The sequence below is a fragment of the Triturus cristatus genome, chromosome 4_2 (genome assembly GCF_964204655.1).
Source record: "Triturus cristatus chromosome 4_2, aTriCri1.1, whole genome shotgun sequence".
Classification (NCBI taxonomy): Eukaryota; Metazoa; Chordata; class Amphibia; order Caudata; family Salamandridae; genus Triturus; species Triturus cristatus.
In genome coordinates this window covers 984,825,121-984,841,183 of record NC_140586.1, presented here as the reverse complement: position 1 = coordinate 984,841,183, position 16,063 = coordinate 984,825,121, and the positions used below count along the sequence as shown (strand labels likewise).

Sequence of the window (16,063 nt, the reverse complement as noted above, 5' to 3'; positions counted from 1 at the left end):
GGGGAGGGGGCTTGTATCGCTATATACCTCCCAATGTCAGGACACCCTGTTATACTTAGCCAAGGCGGATCAGGTTAGGTATGCCCCCATGAAAGAGGCCTTACTCAAGAAATTTGGTCTTAACCTCGAAAGGTACAGGCAGAAGTTCCGTGGCAGCCATAAGCTGTCCACACAGACGTGGGTGGATTTTTTTGACTATGCCCATAAGGCACTAGATGGTTGGGTGCGTGGCAGCGAGGTGCAGGACTACCAAGGGGTGTACAATCTTTTTTTACGGGAGCACCTCTTGGATAAGTGCTTTCCGGAGCTGCGCCAACATCTGGTGGACCGCAAGTTAACGGATCCCCGTGAGCTTGTGGAGGAGGCAGATATTTGGGTGAGCACCCGGGTGTCTCACAAGGGCCCCGGGGGAGATGGCTCGAAAGGCGGACAGGGTTTCCCCCAGAAGAAAGAGGGGGGAGATAAAAAGGTGGAGTTCTCAAAAGGCCCCCAAAATAAGTTTGGGAAAGTAGTAGGAACCCCACCCCTGTCCAATTCCACAAAACCCACTTACCTTGACAGGAGTCAGCAGCCAAGGATTGTGAGGTGCTACGAATGTGGGGAGATCGGACACTACAAAGGAGATCCCAAGTGTCGCAAGCGACGCCCAGCCCCACCGGGCGGGAAGAGCCCCGGGGTAAGTAGTGTAGCGCTTGGGGTGGAGCTGCCCTTAAATAGGGAAGGGGAGTGGACAGGCCTGACCCTGGTTTCACTCGGGGATAGAGAGGTGGTCCCTGTAGTGTCCCTGCCCCCGAACACTGCTAAATATCAGCAGAGGGTGAGAGTTAACGGGGAGGAGGTGGAGGCTCTGAGGGAAACAGGTGCCAGCATGACCACCGTAGTGAGGTGGCTGGTGTCCCCAGACCAAGTAGTCCCCGAGGAGTTCCATCCGGCCGTATTGGCTGACGGCAGTGTGAGTCACTATCCCGTGGCTCGTGTTCCATTTGAGTGGGGAGGAGTCAAAGGCCTACTAAGAGTTGCGGTGAGCCCTGCCTTGCCTGTGGGGTGCTTGCTAGGGAACGACCTGGAGCACACCAAGTGGAAAGATGTCGAGTTTCGAGCGCATACCGAGATGCTGGGATTACCAGGGTGGACTTGCGTAGTCACGCGGTTCATGGCTGCCCGGCATGGAACTCAACCCGGGTTGGAGCCTGGAATCATGGCCCAACCCAACGCCAAGTGTGGAAAGAAGAAGGTGGTAGAGGACATGCCCCGTGAGATGGATGGGGAGACCGCAGAGGTGCCCCCGGAGTCCGCGGAGGTGGATGTCGTTCCCGTGGGGGACTTGCCGACCCTTGCCGACTGGCATGTGGAAGGAGGACCTACCCGGGAGGAATTTTGTCAGGCACAAAGGGCGTGCCCCACGCTTGAAGGCATGCAGCGACAGGCCGAAGCCCAAGTGGCCAGTCAGGAGATGGGAGGATATAATGTGTATTGGGAGGATGGCCTCCTATACAGTGAGCCCAAGGTGCCGGTACATGGATCTTCGAGGGCCATAGTGGTCCCCCAATGTTACCGGGCCTTCCTGCTGGAGTTAGCGCACGAGATACCCTTAGCCGGACATCTGGGCCAGGACAAAACCTTTGCGCGGTTGGTCCCACATTTTTATTGGCCCAGGATGAGGATCGCCTCAGACACCTTTTGTAAGACCTGTAAGTCTTGTCAGGCAAGTGGCAAGACTGGGACTAAATTGAAGGTCCCGTTGGAACCGCTCCCGGTGGTCGGGACCCCTTTTGAGAGGGTCGGCATAGACATTGTTGGGCCGTTGGACCCTCCGACCGCAGCGGGGCACCGGTTCATTCTGGTCTTGGTGGACCACGCCACTAGGTACCCAGAGGCTATCCCTCTGAGGACCATCACTGCACCGGTTGTGGCGCGGGCACTATTGGGGATTTTTACCCGAGTGGGATTCCCCAAGGTCGTGGTGTCGGACAGGGGCACAAATTTCATGTCGGCCTATATGCAGGCCATGTGGAAGGAGTGTGGAGTGACCTACCGGTTCTCCACTCCTTACCACCCCCAGACTAACGGGCTCGTAGAGCGCTTCAACAAAACCTTGAAGGGAATGATACGGAGCCTGCCAGAGGGCTTGAGGCGTAAATGGGACGTCCTCCTCCCCTGCTTGTTGTTCTCCTACCGGGAGGTACCGCAGAAGGGAGTCGGGTTCAGCCCGTTTGAGTTGCTCTATGGCCATCCCGTTAGGGGTTCCCTCAGTTTAGTGAAGGAGGGGTGGGAGAAGACTTCGCAGAAGTTTCCCTGTGACATTGTCAGCTACATGCTGGCGTTCCGCAGCCAGATGGCCAAGCTGTGGAGGGCGGCCTCAGAGAACCTAGAGGCTAGCCAGACCGTTATGAAGGAGTGGTACGACCGCAACGCTCGGACGGTCGAGTTGGACGTTGGACAAAAGGTGTGGGTCATGGAACCTGGGGAGCTTTGTGCCCTCCAGGACCGGTGGACTGGTCCTTATGACATTGTGGAGCGACGAGGCCAGACTGGATACGTAGTGGATCTAAAGACCCCCCGACAACCCCTGAGGGTATTCCACGTCAACCGCCTGAAGCCGCACCATGAGCGATCAGAGCTTGCTCTCCTTATGGTGACGGATGGGAGCAAAGAGGAAGAGAGTAAAGCTCTTCCTGACCTTCTAGCGGTACAGGAGAAGGATGGCTCGGTAGAAGGTGTAGTCCTTTCCCCATCCTTGACCGCAGAGCAACAGAGGGACTGCCGCCATGTCCTGGGACAGTTCGCCTCGTTGTTCTCCCTCACGCCTGGAATCACTCATCTGTGTACCCATGATGTGGACACAGGGGACAGCCCCCCGGTGAAGAACAAGTCTTACCGGCTCTCTGACCGAGTGAAGGATAGCATCCAGCGTGAGGTAGCCAAGATGTTGGAGCTGGGGGTGATAGAACCTTTCAGCAGCCCGTGGGCTAGTCCGGTGGTGTTGGTGCCGAAAGCGGCCCCACCGGGTACCACACCGGAACTTCTGTTCTGTGTGGACTATAGGGGGTTGAACTCTGTCACGAAGACAGATGCTCACGCGATCCCACGAGCAGACGAGCTGGTGGACCAGCTGGGAGCAGCCCCGTACCTCAGCACCATTGACCTGACATCCGGATATTGGCAGATTGCCATGGCCGATGGAGCAAGGGAGAAGACAGCATTCTCCACCCCCGAGGGCCACTTTCAGTTTTGAGTGATGCCCTTTGGGCTCAAAAATGCTCCGGCCACATTCCAGCGGTTAGTGAATCAGGTACTATCTGGTCTGGAGTCCTTCTCAGCGGCATACCTGGATGACATAGCTGTCTTCAGCAGCACCTGGGAGGACCATCTGCAGCACCTCCAGGAGGTATTGCAGGCGCTGCAACGCGCTGGCCTAACAATTAAATCCAGCAAGTGCCAGATTGGACAGAGATCTGTCGTGTACCTGGGACACCTGGTGGGCGGAGGTAAGGTGCAACCCCTTCAGGCCAAAATAGAGACCATCTTGGCTTGGGAGCCCCCCAAGACCCAAACAGAGGTTCGTGCCTTTCTCGGCCTCACTGGGTATTACCGCCGGTTTGTCAAGGGATATGGTACCATCGTAACCCCCTTGACAGAGTTGACCTCAAAGAAGCAACCTCGCAAGGTTATATGGACAGCTGCTTGCCAGGAGACATTTGACACGCTGAAACATGCGATGTGTACCGCTCCAGTACTAGCAACACCAGATTTTAGTAAGGAGTTCATTGTACAGACCGACGCCTCGGAGCACGGCATTGGTGCGGTGCTCTCGCAACTCAACACCGAGGGCCAAGATCAACCAGTGGCCTTCATCTCCAGAAGACTCCTCCCTCGGGAATGGCGATGGAGCACCATTGAGAGAGAAGCCTTCGCGGTGGTCTGGGCTCTGAAGAAGCTGAGGCCATATCTCTTTGGAACTCACTTCCTAATCCAGACTGACCACCGCCCCCTTCGCTGGCTCATGCAGATGAGAGGCGAAAACCCCAAGTTGGTGAGGTGGTCCATTTCCCTACAGGGGATGGATTTTCAGGTGGAACATCGGCCCGGAGTTGACCACGCCAATGCTGACGGTCTCTCCAGGTATTTCCGCCTTAGTGATGAGAACTCCCTAGAGGTTGGGTAGCTCTCCACTCTTTCGGCTGGGGGGGACGCGTGTTGGACCTGTCAGCCCTAGGGTGGTCTCCCCATCTATTTTTGATCGCGACTAATTTTTTTCCACCCTCATTTTTATGTTGGACTTAGGTCTCCGGGCGCCTTTTCATTGCCAACCAATGTTAAGGTGCAGGTGCTCCCTTCTCCCAAGATGGCTGCCACAGGCCCCTGCTACTGCAGAGTGGTCTTCATTAGTAGCACCCTAGCTGCCAGGAGCTGGCTAGGACCCCACAACAATGTTGCGACACCAGCCCGCTTTTTTTGTCCCATAGGTAGAATGGGGAAGCTCCTGGAATGTGCTGGAACCTTCTAGAAGGGAGGTGTGGTTTTTACTTTTGCCGCCTTGGATAGAGGTCACCTGACCTAGGGATACTTAAGTGAGGGAGGGAACATTTTCTAGTCAGTTGGCCAGTGGGGTAAAGCAGAGCTGGAGAATCCACGCAGGAGTTTTAGGCGGTAGGGCCTAGCCAGGGACTTATGCCTCTGAGAGTGACAGGATTTAGGTGCTGCCTCTTAAGTGAGTGAGGGATCCTGTAAAGCCCACCGATCTTGCCCAGCAGTAGGAGGACCCAGTGAACCTCTGCCCAGCCTGACTAGGAGGGACCTAGTCGCCAACTCAATCCCTACCCCCCAGGAACAGAACCCCCCAAGGGCGCCAGAGACATCTGCGCCATCAAGACTTCATATAGCAACTAATTGCAGAAACTGAATGCTGAACCCTCATGACACGACCGCATGCTGAAACTGAATGCTGAGACTTCGTGTCAAAACCTGAACACGGAAACCATATGCCAAGCTGATTGTGGAATTGCTGGGGATCAACCAGGTATTAGCGCTGTGACCCCTGCGCTCCCTGACCTGGCATTGGGATCCCCTGCAGCAAGCTCCGTCGAGCGCGGAACTCTCCGCTTAATTTGACCCCCCCTGGCGCGGGGGCTAGAGCGCGCTCACCGCTGCGGCCCAGAAGCCTGAAGTGTGCCCCCTCATTGTGTCGAGGCCCGCGGAGAAGCCCGGGGCCCCATCGCTGCCGTCGCAGCTGCGGGAGAAGGTGAGTGAGGCTGTGGCCTGCCCCCGTCGCTGAAGAATCGACTGCGGAGACCGGAGCTGGGGTTGGATGCCTCAAGACGTCGAGATCAAGGTAAGCCGGGAGGCTTGGGACGGACCCCGGTGCGCCCCCTACCGACCGGGAGCAGCACCGCACCCTGAGACCCTGGTTCCCCTCCGTGGGAGTTACCCCGTTCACCCCGGACTGTGACACCCCTTCGAGGGAATTGCCCCGTCCTACGAGACTGGCGCTGTGGCTGTAGGCTCTGCTCAGAAGTGCTTCATTCTGGTATATTACGAGCGGCGCTGTGGTTGTAGGCTCTGCTCAGAAGTGCTTCATTCTGGTCTATTACGAGCGGCGCTGTGGTTGTAGGCTCTGCTCACAAGTGTTTCAGCCTGATAAATTACGAGTCGCGCTATGTTCGCAGGCTCAGCTCTGAAGTGTCCAATGCTCAGATGTTACGAATAACGCTATGTTCGCAGGCTCAGCTCTAAAGTGTTCAATGCTTAGATGTTACGAGTAGCGCTATGTTTGCAGGCTCTGCTCCGAAGTGTTCAATGCTTAGATGTTACGAGTAACGCTATGTTCGCATGCTCTGCTCCGTAGTGTTCAATGTTAGTTATTAGGAGTAGCGTTATGATCGTAGGCTTTACTCAGAAGTGTCCACTGCTTAGTTATTACGAGTAATGCTGTGATCGTAGGCTTTGTCCACAGGTGTACCAGGCCCGATTGACGCGTATAGCGCGGAAACCGCCCACTGAGGCGCGAAGGGTACCAGGGATAGCGGTAAGCCCGCGAAGTCTGCCCCGAGTCCCTGCTTGTCCCCAGGGGTGGCGCTACAATCCCCAGTCCTTACAACCAAGGTTAGGATATACCCAGGTGGCCTAGGGCCTCGGGAGAAAGTGCTGGTGAATATGATGCTGGTGAATCCAATGCTACTCTATGTGAGCCATGCCATTGTTATCTCATGAACTGCATTTATATCTCATGAACTGCATCTATATATAAGGAACTGCATTTACATCTACCTGCTGGGATAAACTTGAGTTATTTGCATACATTCTACAGTGTGGCGTCCCTTATTGTGTGTGTTCCTTGCTTCCGAGGATGTGTGTGTTGTATGGTCGCTTTACACATAAGCCTTTGGGTGCCCAGCCGCTCGAGTCACGTTACCCCCTTAGGGCTTGGTGACCCCAGGTCTTTCAGAAATAATACCACAATTACAGTTCTCTGTCAGCACAGAAGATAGCAGAATTTATTGGAGACCAAATAATACAAAATACGTGCGGCACGGAGACAGACAGCATAGATACTGAATGTCCGACGATGTGATGTTTATGATAGTTTATATAGGCCCAAACCGCAAAGGATGCAGCGTCATATCATGCGTAGCACAACTTAAGCACAATTCATTTGTCCGAATATTATAGGGATACAGTATGATTTTACCATTTAAGGTCCTAAGTCTACTGTTGCTGACCACGAGTCCCACGTAGGCAGCTTTTGGGACTTTCCACTCTACTGTAAGATATCTATTCTGGTCCTTTCCAGATAACTATTGCAACACAATAACAGTGCACGGTAATGTTGCAAAATGTGATATGCTAGTACATTAATTGTGTAAGCGAGCATTTTCTTTTGCCATGTATATGTTTTCCAAGCAAGCCTTGCATTACTGAAGCCGTGTCTCTAAGGGTAAGGAAAAGTACAAACATCTTGTGCCGTGATTCTCATGTCAACGTAACATGGCCTAGAAGCGTTTTCTCCTGTGTGTGTTCGCTGATGTCTTTGAAGGCTTGAAAACTCACTAAACCACTTTGCACATTCAGTGCACTTGAATGGTTTTTCCCCTATGTGTGTTCGCTGATGACTTTGTAGCTCTGATAATCGACTAAAGCTCTTCCCACATTCACTGAAGTTGAATGGCTTTTCCCCTGTGTGTGTTTGCTGATGTCTTTGAAGGCTTGATAAATGACTAAAGCTCTTTGCACATTCACTCCACTTCAATGGCTTTTCCCCTGTGTGTGTTTGCTGATGACTTTGAAGGTTTGATAACTGACTAAAGCACTTTGCACATTCACTGCAGTTGAATGGCTTTTCTCCTATGTGTGTTCGCTGAAGTATTTGAAGGCTTGATAACTCACTAAAGCACTTTGCACATTCAGAGCACTGGAATGGTTTTTCCCCGTGTGTGTTCGCTGATGACTTTGTAGCTCTTTTAATCGACTAAAGCTCTTTACACATTCATTGCACTTGAATGGTTTTTCTCCTGTGTGAGTTCCCTGGTGATACCGTAATGCTGAAAACTACTGTCACATTCACTACAATGATAGAGTTTTTCCCCTGTGTGTGTTCGCTGATGTCTATGAAAGCTTGATAAATGACTAAATCTCTTTGCACATTCACTGCACTTGAATGGTTTTTCCCCTGTGTGTGTTTGATTATGTCTTTGAAGGTGTGATAACTGACTAAAGCACTTTGCACATTCACAGCACTTGAATGGTTTTTACCCTGTGTGAGTTTGCTGATGATACCTTAATGCTGAAGAGTCACGAAAACTACTGTCACATTCACTACAATGATAGGGTTTTTCCCCCGTGTGCATTCACTGATGAATTTGTAGGACTGATAATGGACTAAAGCTCTTCCCACATTCACTGCAGTTGAATGGTTTTTCCCCCGTGTGTGTTCGCTGATGACTTTGAAGGTGTGATAACTGACTAAAGCACTTTGCACATTCAGTGCACTTGAATGGTTTTTCTCCTGTGTGTGTTCGCTGATGTGTTTGGAGGCTTGATAACTGACTAAATCTCTTTGCACATTCACTGCACTTGAATTGTTTTTCCCCCGTGTGTGTTCGCTGATGACTTTGAAGGTGTGATAAGTGACTAAAGCTCTTCCCACATTCACTGCAGTTGAATGGCTTTTCCCTTGTGTGTGTTTGATTATGTTTTTGAAGGTTTGATAACTGACTAAAGCACTTTGCACATTCACAGCACTTGAATGGTTTTTCTCCTGTGTGAGTTTGCTGATGATACCTTAAACCTGAAGAGTCGCGAAAACTACTGTCACATTCACTACAATGATAGGGTTTTTCCCCCGTGTGTGTTCGCTGATGACTTTGTAGGCATGATAATCGACTAAAGCTCTTCACACATTCACTGCATTTAAATGGCTTTTCCCCTGTGTGTGTTCGCTGATGTATTTGAAGGCTTGATAAATGACTAAAGCGCTTTGCACATTCACTGCACTTGAATTGTTTTTCCCCCGAGTGTGTTCGCTGATGACTTTGAAGGTGTGATAACTGACTAAAGCACTTTGCACATTCACTGCACTTGAATGGCTTTTCTCCTGTGTGTGTTCGCTGATGTCTTTGAAGGCTTGATAAATGACTATAGCGCTTTGCACATTCACTGCACTTGAATTGTTTTTCTCCCATGTGTGTCCGCTGATGACTTTGTAGCTCTTTTAATCGACTAAAGCTCTTTACACATTCATTGCACTTGAATGTTTTTTCTCCTGTGTGAGTTCGCTGGTGATACCGTAATGCTGAAGAGTAACTAAAACTACTGTCACATTCACTACAATGATAGAGTTTTTCTCCCGTGTGTGTTCGCTGATGAATTTGTAGGTCTGATAATCGACTAAAGCACTTTGCACATTCAGTGCACTTGACTGGCTTTTCTCCTGTGTGAGTTTGCTGATGATACCTTAATGCTGAAGAGTGGCGAAAACTACTGTCACATTCACTACAATGATAGGGTTTTTCCCCCGTGTGTGTTCGCTGATGCCTTTGTAGGCATGATAATTGACTAAAGCTCTTCACACATTCACTGCATTTAAATGGCTTTTCCCCTGTGTGTGTTCGCTGATGTATTTGAAGGCTTGATAAATGACTAAATCTCTTTGCACATTCACTGCACTTGAATTGTTTTTCCCCTGTGTGTGTTCTCTGATGACTTTGAAGGTGTGATAACTGACTAAAGCACTTGGCACATTCACTGCACTTGAATGGCCTTTCTCCTGTGTGTGTTCGCTGATGACTTTGTAGCTCTTTTAATCGACTAAAGCTCTTTACACATTCATTGCACTTGAATGTTTTTTCTCCTGTGTGAGTTCGCTGGTGATACCGTAATGCTGAAGAGTAACTAAAACTACTGTCACATTCACTACAATGATAGAGATTTTCCCCCGTGTGTGTTCGCTGATGAATTTGTAGGACTGATAATCGACTGAAGCCCTTTGCACATTCAGTGCACTTGAATGGTTTTTCCCCCATGTGTGTTTGCTGATGTTTTTGGAGGTTTGATAAGTGACTAAAGCACTTCACGCATTCATTGCACTTGACTGGCTTTTCTCCTGTGTGAGTTTGCTGATGATACCTTAATGCTGAAGATTGGCAAAAACTACTGTCACATTCACTACAATGATAGGGTTTTTCCCCCGTGTGTGTTCGCTGATGACTTTGTAGGCCTGATAATCGACTAAAGCTCTTCACACATTCACTGCATTTAAATGGCTTTTCCCCTGTGTGTGTTCGCTGATGTATTTGAAGGCTTGATAGATGACTAAAGCGCTTTGCACATTCACTGCACTTGAATTGTTTTTCCCCCGTGTGTGTTCGCTGATGACTTTGAAGGTGTGATAACTGACTAAAGCACTTTGCACATTCACTGCACTTGAATGGCTTTTCTCCTGTGTGTGTTCGCTGATGTCTTTGAAGGCTTGATAAACGACTAAAGCGCTTTGCACATTCACTGCACTTGAATGGTTTTTCCCCCGTGTGTGTTCGCTGATGACTTTGTAGCTCTTTTAATCGACTAAAGCTCTTTACACATTCACTGCACTTGAATGGTTTTTGTCCTGTGTTCGTGTGCTGGTGAAGCTTGAGTAGAGATGAGTAACTAAAGCTCTTGCTGCATGTGTATGATTCTTCTTTCTTGTTTACTGTCTGCGGGTCGGGTATATATTTGTCTAAATCCCATGACTGTATTTCCTGATGGGCCTTCATGGCTGATAAAGCACTTGTGTTTTTCTCACACACTTTATATATGTGCCGTATTAAGCACGTTTGATTTCTGTTTTTACAATAAAATGCAATAGCTGCCAAATATTTGCCACGCTCTTAATACGTAGAAGGTGTCTTTGTAGGCGATTGTGCCTTTAGATTGGATTATGGCTATGCACGCTTGCGGGTAAAGATGTATCTTCCCTTTGGCCGGTGCAAATTGGGACAGTCTGTTGTATTGTAGATAGAAGAACTCCTCTTTCCTTCACCCGTCAATTGTCCGGCTCAGCTCTGTTGTACTCTTCTCTGGTTACTGTGGTTTGGCCAGAAAGAGTTTACAATTTACCCAGAGCACGGAATGATGGCTTGTCATCATATTATAAAACAGAGCACTGCGGTAATCACATCATACCGATCCCATGATCAAAGCTGGTGTTGTGTTGGATACTTGTTTATACAGGAGGCGGTTTGTTTTAGTTGATGCCTTAATTTTCCTACGGTCATTTCTTCATCTTGTGGAGTGGAGGTGCACAGCTCAGCCTCTTACAATCACTGAACTGCCCTCGATGCTTCTTCCGGGATCTGTCAGTTTATGTGCAGGTTCCTCTGTCGCCGACTGCGCTGATGTTTTCCTGAATACTGTAGCTCATTATTTCTGCTATTATTGAAGATTTACCGCATTAGCTTCATTATTGATGGTCATTTCATACATTCAAGGCTTGTTTTCTGTTGGATATAAAGATATTTAAAAATTACTAAATTGAAACATAATGGAATGAGAATTCACAATGTTTAACTGGTTGTAAAAGACATTTCGGGGGAGATTTACCAAATCTCCACGCAATGCAGCGCAAACCCCCCCGCCCCCGCAAGGCTGCGATGCATTATGCGACAGGAAGGGAGGAGGAGAACACCATATTTTCAAAGATATGGCTCTCTCCTTTCCTTTCCCTTGCGCCGGCACTGATTACAGCAGCCCTGCGCCATGCACACACCTTAGCACCAGAGCGCTAGGGTGTGTGTGTGTGTGTGTGTGAGTCCAGCATTGGTTTTGTACAGGAAGGACACCCTTCCTGTACACAATACTATGACAGACACGAGGGAAAGATTTTCCCACTTTGTATGCGTGTTGCACAGTGAAGCACGCATGCAAAGTCAGAAAAGGAAGGAGAAATGAAAGCATTTCTCCTTCCTCGCGCCTAGTTTAAAAGGGTGCAGTTTTCCCACGCTAAACCCAATCGACTGTATTTAGTAATTGGGATTAGTGTGAGAAACCGTGGGTGGTTGCACGGGAACACCCACAATAGATTTTAGAAAAAGAGATGGATCAGGCTGGGCTGCAAAATTTCCAGTAACTTTTCACAAAGTATACAACAAAAGTAACTCCATTCACACACTTCTTCTCGTTCCTTTCCTATTCACTTAAGATCATCTCAAATGCCAACTCCTGTCTTTTCTCGCTGTTCATAAGTCACCTTTCACACTTTCAACAGCTCCCTTGGTTCAAGCATTTCTGGTTTCTTCTAACCTGGAAGATTGGAACATTATTGTGGGTTGAGGGGGGTTTCCTATCGCCATAACATCTGTCCATCTCCCTGAAACTAGTGCAGCTTACAGCACCCCCGGTTCTGGCCCTGAAAGACAACTTTAAAAAGCAAGTCTTTAGTTCTTCCTAAAGTAGATAAAGTTCTGTAAGATGCAGCTCCTCCCGGGGCTTTTGTGTAAAACAGAACGAGGGGTTCACTGTAAGGCCCGTCCTTTACATTATAAGCGCAGATAAGGCAACCAAACGTTGATTCATATCATTTAATATTCAACAATATCTGTCATTTAGTACTTATAGAGAATCCATCACAACCAATACTTTACCTGACATATCCCCGCAGCAGATGTGTGCATATTACTCTTTTTCCCCACTTTTCCACCATTACATGGCATCTGGCATGATGTTGTCCTTTTGGGGCCCAGGATGCCACTTTGTGACTGGATGGGCATTTGGCAGAGCAGGAGGACGTGTCAGTTATCCACAGGTGATGCGGCAATTCTACCTTTCCATATTTCTCATATTCAAGTTTACCTCATTTCCTGTCCTTCGGCCCCCCTACTGCCCTGTGGCTGCGAACTCACTCTGTGGGGTTCATCAGAAGTCAGATAACGGCCTGATACACACAAGGCCATGGATCTCACTTCTTCTACAACACTTATTGCAGACATAGGGCCTAGTTAGGAGTTTGTCAAACAGATTATTGCCTCAAAACAAGGGGTGGGTGAAGAATTCCGCTCTGCCGGCGGAGCTCGCGAAGTTTTGCCCACTCCGTTCCAAAAAACTCAACGAAGTGATGTAGAACGGAGTTGTTCTCTCAAGCGGTTCGCCAACGGTAAGGTGGCGAGCGCTTGTGAGAAAATATAACGCGTGAGACCTCCTCCTGGCGAGATTTCTCATTGCGGGAGGTCACGGCCGGTCGCGACCACTCGAGTGTAGAAATCTGCCATTCTCGTTGATGAAGCTGCCACTCAATTAGAATGTCAATTAGTGCCATTCGTGCTGATTTTAATGTGCGGGTTAAACTCCTGGCACTAAAAATCAGTGAGAGCAGCGCAACTTAACAAAGTCTGCAGAGTGCTGCGGAGTTTCCCTGGCACTTCGTGGAGTTCCGCGGAATAAAAGTCTGCGAACTACACCAAGGCATTATCAAAACGTGACAGATATCCTGTCTGGCTTATTATAATTGCCACAGGATGTAATGCATTTGTAATGGGGTGGGCAGGATACCTGTCAGATTTGTGATGGAACAAACAATCCGCGGAAATCTAAATCAGGCCTTTGGTGTACATTCCGTCCAGTGTGGCTAGCTGGCCTTACGGATCTTGTGGTTTGTGGGTCTCTCACTGCTTTGAGGTCTCCGCCAGGCAGACCTTCTGTCAGCTGCACCCTGTGCAGATCTTCCTTCCAGGCAGGACCTACGTCAGCTGCGCCTTGTGCAGATCTTCCTTCCAGGCAGGACCTCCGTCAGCTGCGCCTTGTGCAGATCTTCCTTTCAGACAGGGCTTCTGTCAGCTGTGCCTTGTGCGGATCTTCCTTCCAGGCAGGACCTCTGTCAGCTGCACTTTGTGCAGATCTTCCTTCCAGACAGGACTTCTGTTAGCTTTTCCTTGTGCAGATCTTCCTTCCAGACAGGGGCTTCTGTCAGCTGTGCCTTGTGCAGATCTTCCTTCCAGGGTGGACTTCTGTCAGCTGCGCCTTGTGCAGATCTTCCTTCCAGGCAGGACGTCTGTCAGCAGCGCCTTGTGCAGATCTTCCTTCCAGGCAGGGTCTTCAGTCAGATGCGCCTTGTGCGGATCTTCCTTCCAAGCAGGACTTCTGTCAGCTGCGTCTTGTGCAGATCTTCCTTCCAGGAAAGACTTCAGTCAGCTGTGCCTTGTGCAGATCTTCATTCCAGGCAGGGGCTTCTATCAGCTGTGCCTTGTGCAGATCTTCATTCCAGGCAGGGGCTTCGTTCAGCTGTGCCCTGTGCAGATCTTTATTCCAGGCAAGGGTTTCTATCAGCTGTACCTTGTGCAGATCTTCTTTCCAGGCAGGTCTTCTGTCACTTGCACCTTAAGCAGATCTTTCTTCCAGGCAGGACTTTTGTCAGCTGTGCCTTGTGCAGATCTCCCTTCCAGGCAGGACTTCTGTCAGCTGTGCCCTGTGCAGATCTTCATTCCAGGCAGGGGCTTCGGTCTGAGGAACTTCGATTTTCGATCACGATCGAAACTACCCGCCATTTTGTGTTGCCATCACTCAGGCAGCACGACGAACAAAGTCCATTCTGCTTTTTCTGTAGCCCGGTGTCGAAATACGCCCTTGGCCTCTATTTGCAAAGCTGGTGTTAGAACTAGCCGAGTACACTAATCCCTGTCTGGCTTTTCTAATCCGCGTCTCAACTATCTGTTGGCTCACACTATTCTTTCCTGACTTTATCTTATCGACTGGCCTTCACTGTCTCCTGCTAGCATTCTCTCGTTTCTCAACTGTCCTCCAACACACACAAACGTATCTCGCCACCTGCAAGTTAGTTATGAATCTGTTAATGTATTAGCTTGAGGGTGGGGTGACAAACACAGTTAGAGGAGAGGTCTCTTCGAGTCATCTGATATTTCTGTTTTCAAACCTTTCCTATTGGTTCCGCCTTGTTTTCCAACATTCCTTATTGGCTCTTTCTTGTATGCTCTGGGAGTGCATTTTATCAATGATTGTGTCATTGTATAGTATTTAACACGATGCGCCACAGAGTGAAGTGGCATTCTCCTGAGAACCTACTTTGTGTACTTCTAGGATAACTGTACTAGCTGCAGCTAAATAAATCCAATCTTCTAACGCCGACAGAGTGTCCCGTGTCTCTGTGTAGCGAAGCAGGAGAACTCCGGAGACTTTGGGCGTACCCTGCGCCGCCAGGCCCAAAAGGTTCTGGTTCTTCAACTGGCGCCCAACGTGGGGCGGCTTCAGTGGTACCGGTTCTGCTCGAAGGTCGTGAGGAACCCCGCAAGAAAATTCCGGAGGGTTCGCGAACCACGCTAAGCGACCCCTGTATGTCGAAAGTGGTCCGAAGGTCTTTTGCAGCGCGGTTACTCCTTCCTGACGGCTACTGACGACCGCTGCCCTGACTGCCGCCCTGCTTTGGCCCTTCCTTTGATGATGTATGGTAAGGCGAGACGATAGACGGGCCTCTGTTGGTGGTAGAAGACGTCCTTAGTTAAGTATTTTCGTGGGTCGCGCCCACAATTTTTTGTTCTTTGATTGATTTCTTTGGGTTCTTAGATTTAACTTTTGCAAAAGATAAAGCAGAGGGTAAGTGCATTTGTGCTGCGTAAACTGAGTTTTACTCCCTTGAAGTTTGTGAACAGACAAGAGACATCTCGAGATGCCTGGTCTGACTAAGTTTGGAAGAATTTGTTGTCTTGGTTGTAATAGGGATTCCCGACTTGAGGATTCTTGTCCGATTCCTTCGGTTGGAACTCCCACATATGAGCTCTATTCAAAACATGGTATCGGCCCCATTGCCTTTAACGAGACATGGACCCGATACACAAAGAAAGATGGTGTTCTCAAATGGCCAGAAAATGGTAGTTTTGATCCTAATGTGCTAGATAATTTGGAAGCAGTTTTATTCAAAAGAAAAGCCCGGCCGGCAATGTTTGACTCTTTCCGCCTTTGGCGTAAGGAAGCCAAACAGAAAGAAATTAAACAAGCAAAACGAAATAGGAAAGCACAGAGTATGACAATTATACAGGCTGCCCAACAGTTTAAAAATGATGAAGTTGATAATGCGGCTGAAATTTCAGAAAGACAACATCGTATGGCGATAGATAAATGCTATCTGGTGTTGCCTGTTTCTCCTTCTGATAATAAGAAAGATATAGAAGAAGATCCCCTAATGTCCCATTTATTAAGGTTGCCTCCGCCCTATGCGCAAAGTGCCAATGTACCTCAGCCGTTACAGCCTGTTCAGCCGCCAGTGGTACTTCCGCCTGTTCCGGCTCTTCCGCATTTGCCTCCTCCAGTATTACCGCCCTTGCCGGTTTTACCGATAGTCTCAACTTCTTTACCCTCATCTCCTGATCTTAGATCTTCTTTGCCTTCTGCTCCTCCTGCAGTTATCCATTCTTCTCCTGTCAGTTCCCTTAATACTCTGTCTCCAATTCTTATGTCTAATTCTCCGTCTGTGCGTAAGCGTCTCACAGACTCTGTCACTAGTATTCTATCTCCTTTCTTTGGAGCTTTAAATGTGTCTCCGGCTTTTGTTCGAAGACAATCTCGTAGTCAGTTCCCAGATTTT

At 49.0% G+C, this 16,063-nt stretch overlaps 1 protein-coding gene and 1 pseudogene across 1 annotated transcript in view; both read right to left on the bottom strand.

The window, feature by feature from the left end:
• The window catches only part of LOC146839218 (uncharacterized), a 503,293-nt gene that overhangs the window by 295,542 nt on the left and 191,688 nt on the right, over window positions 1-16,063 (bottom strand). Inside the window, 1 exon segment of the mRNA XM_085603232.1 lies at window positions 7,562-10,161. Within this exon segment, the coding sequence (XP_085459358.1) occupies window positions 7,562-10,161 (2,600 nt within the window).
• On the bottom strand, window positions 6,929-7,542 carry LOC146839219 (uncharacterized; annotated as a pseudogene).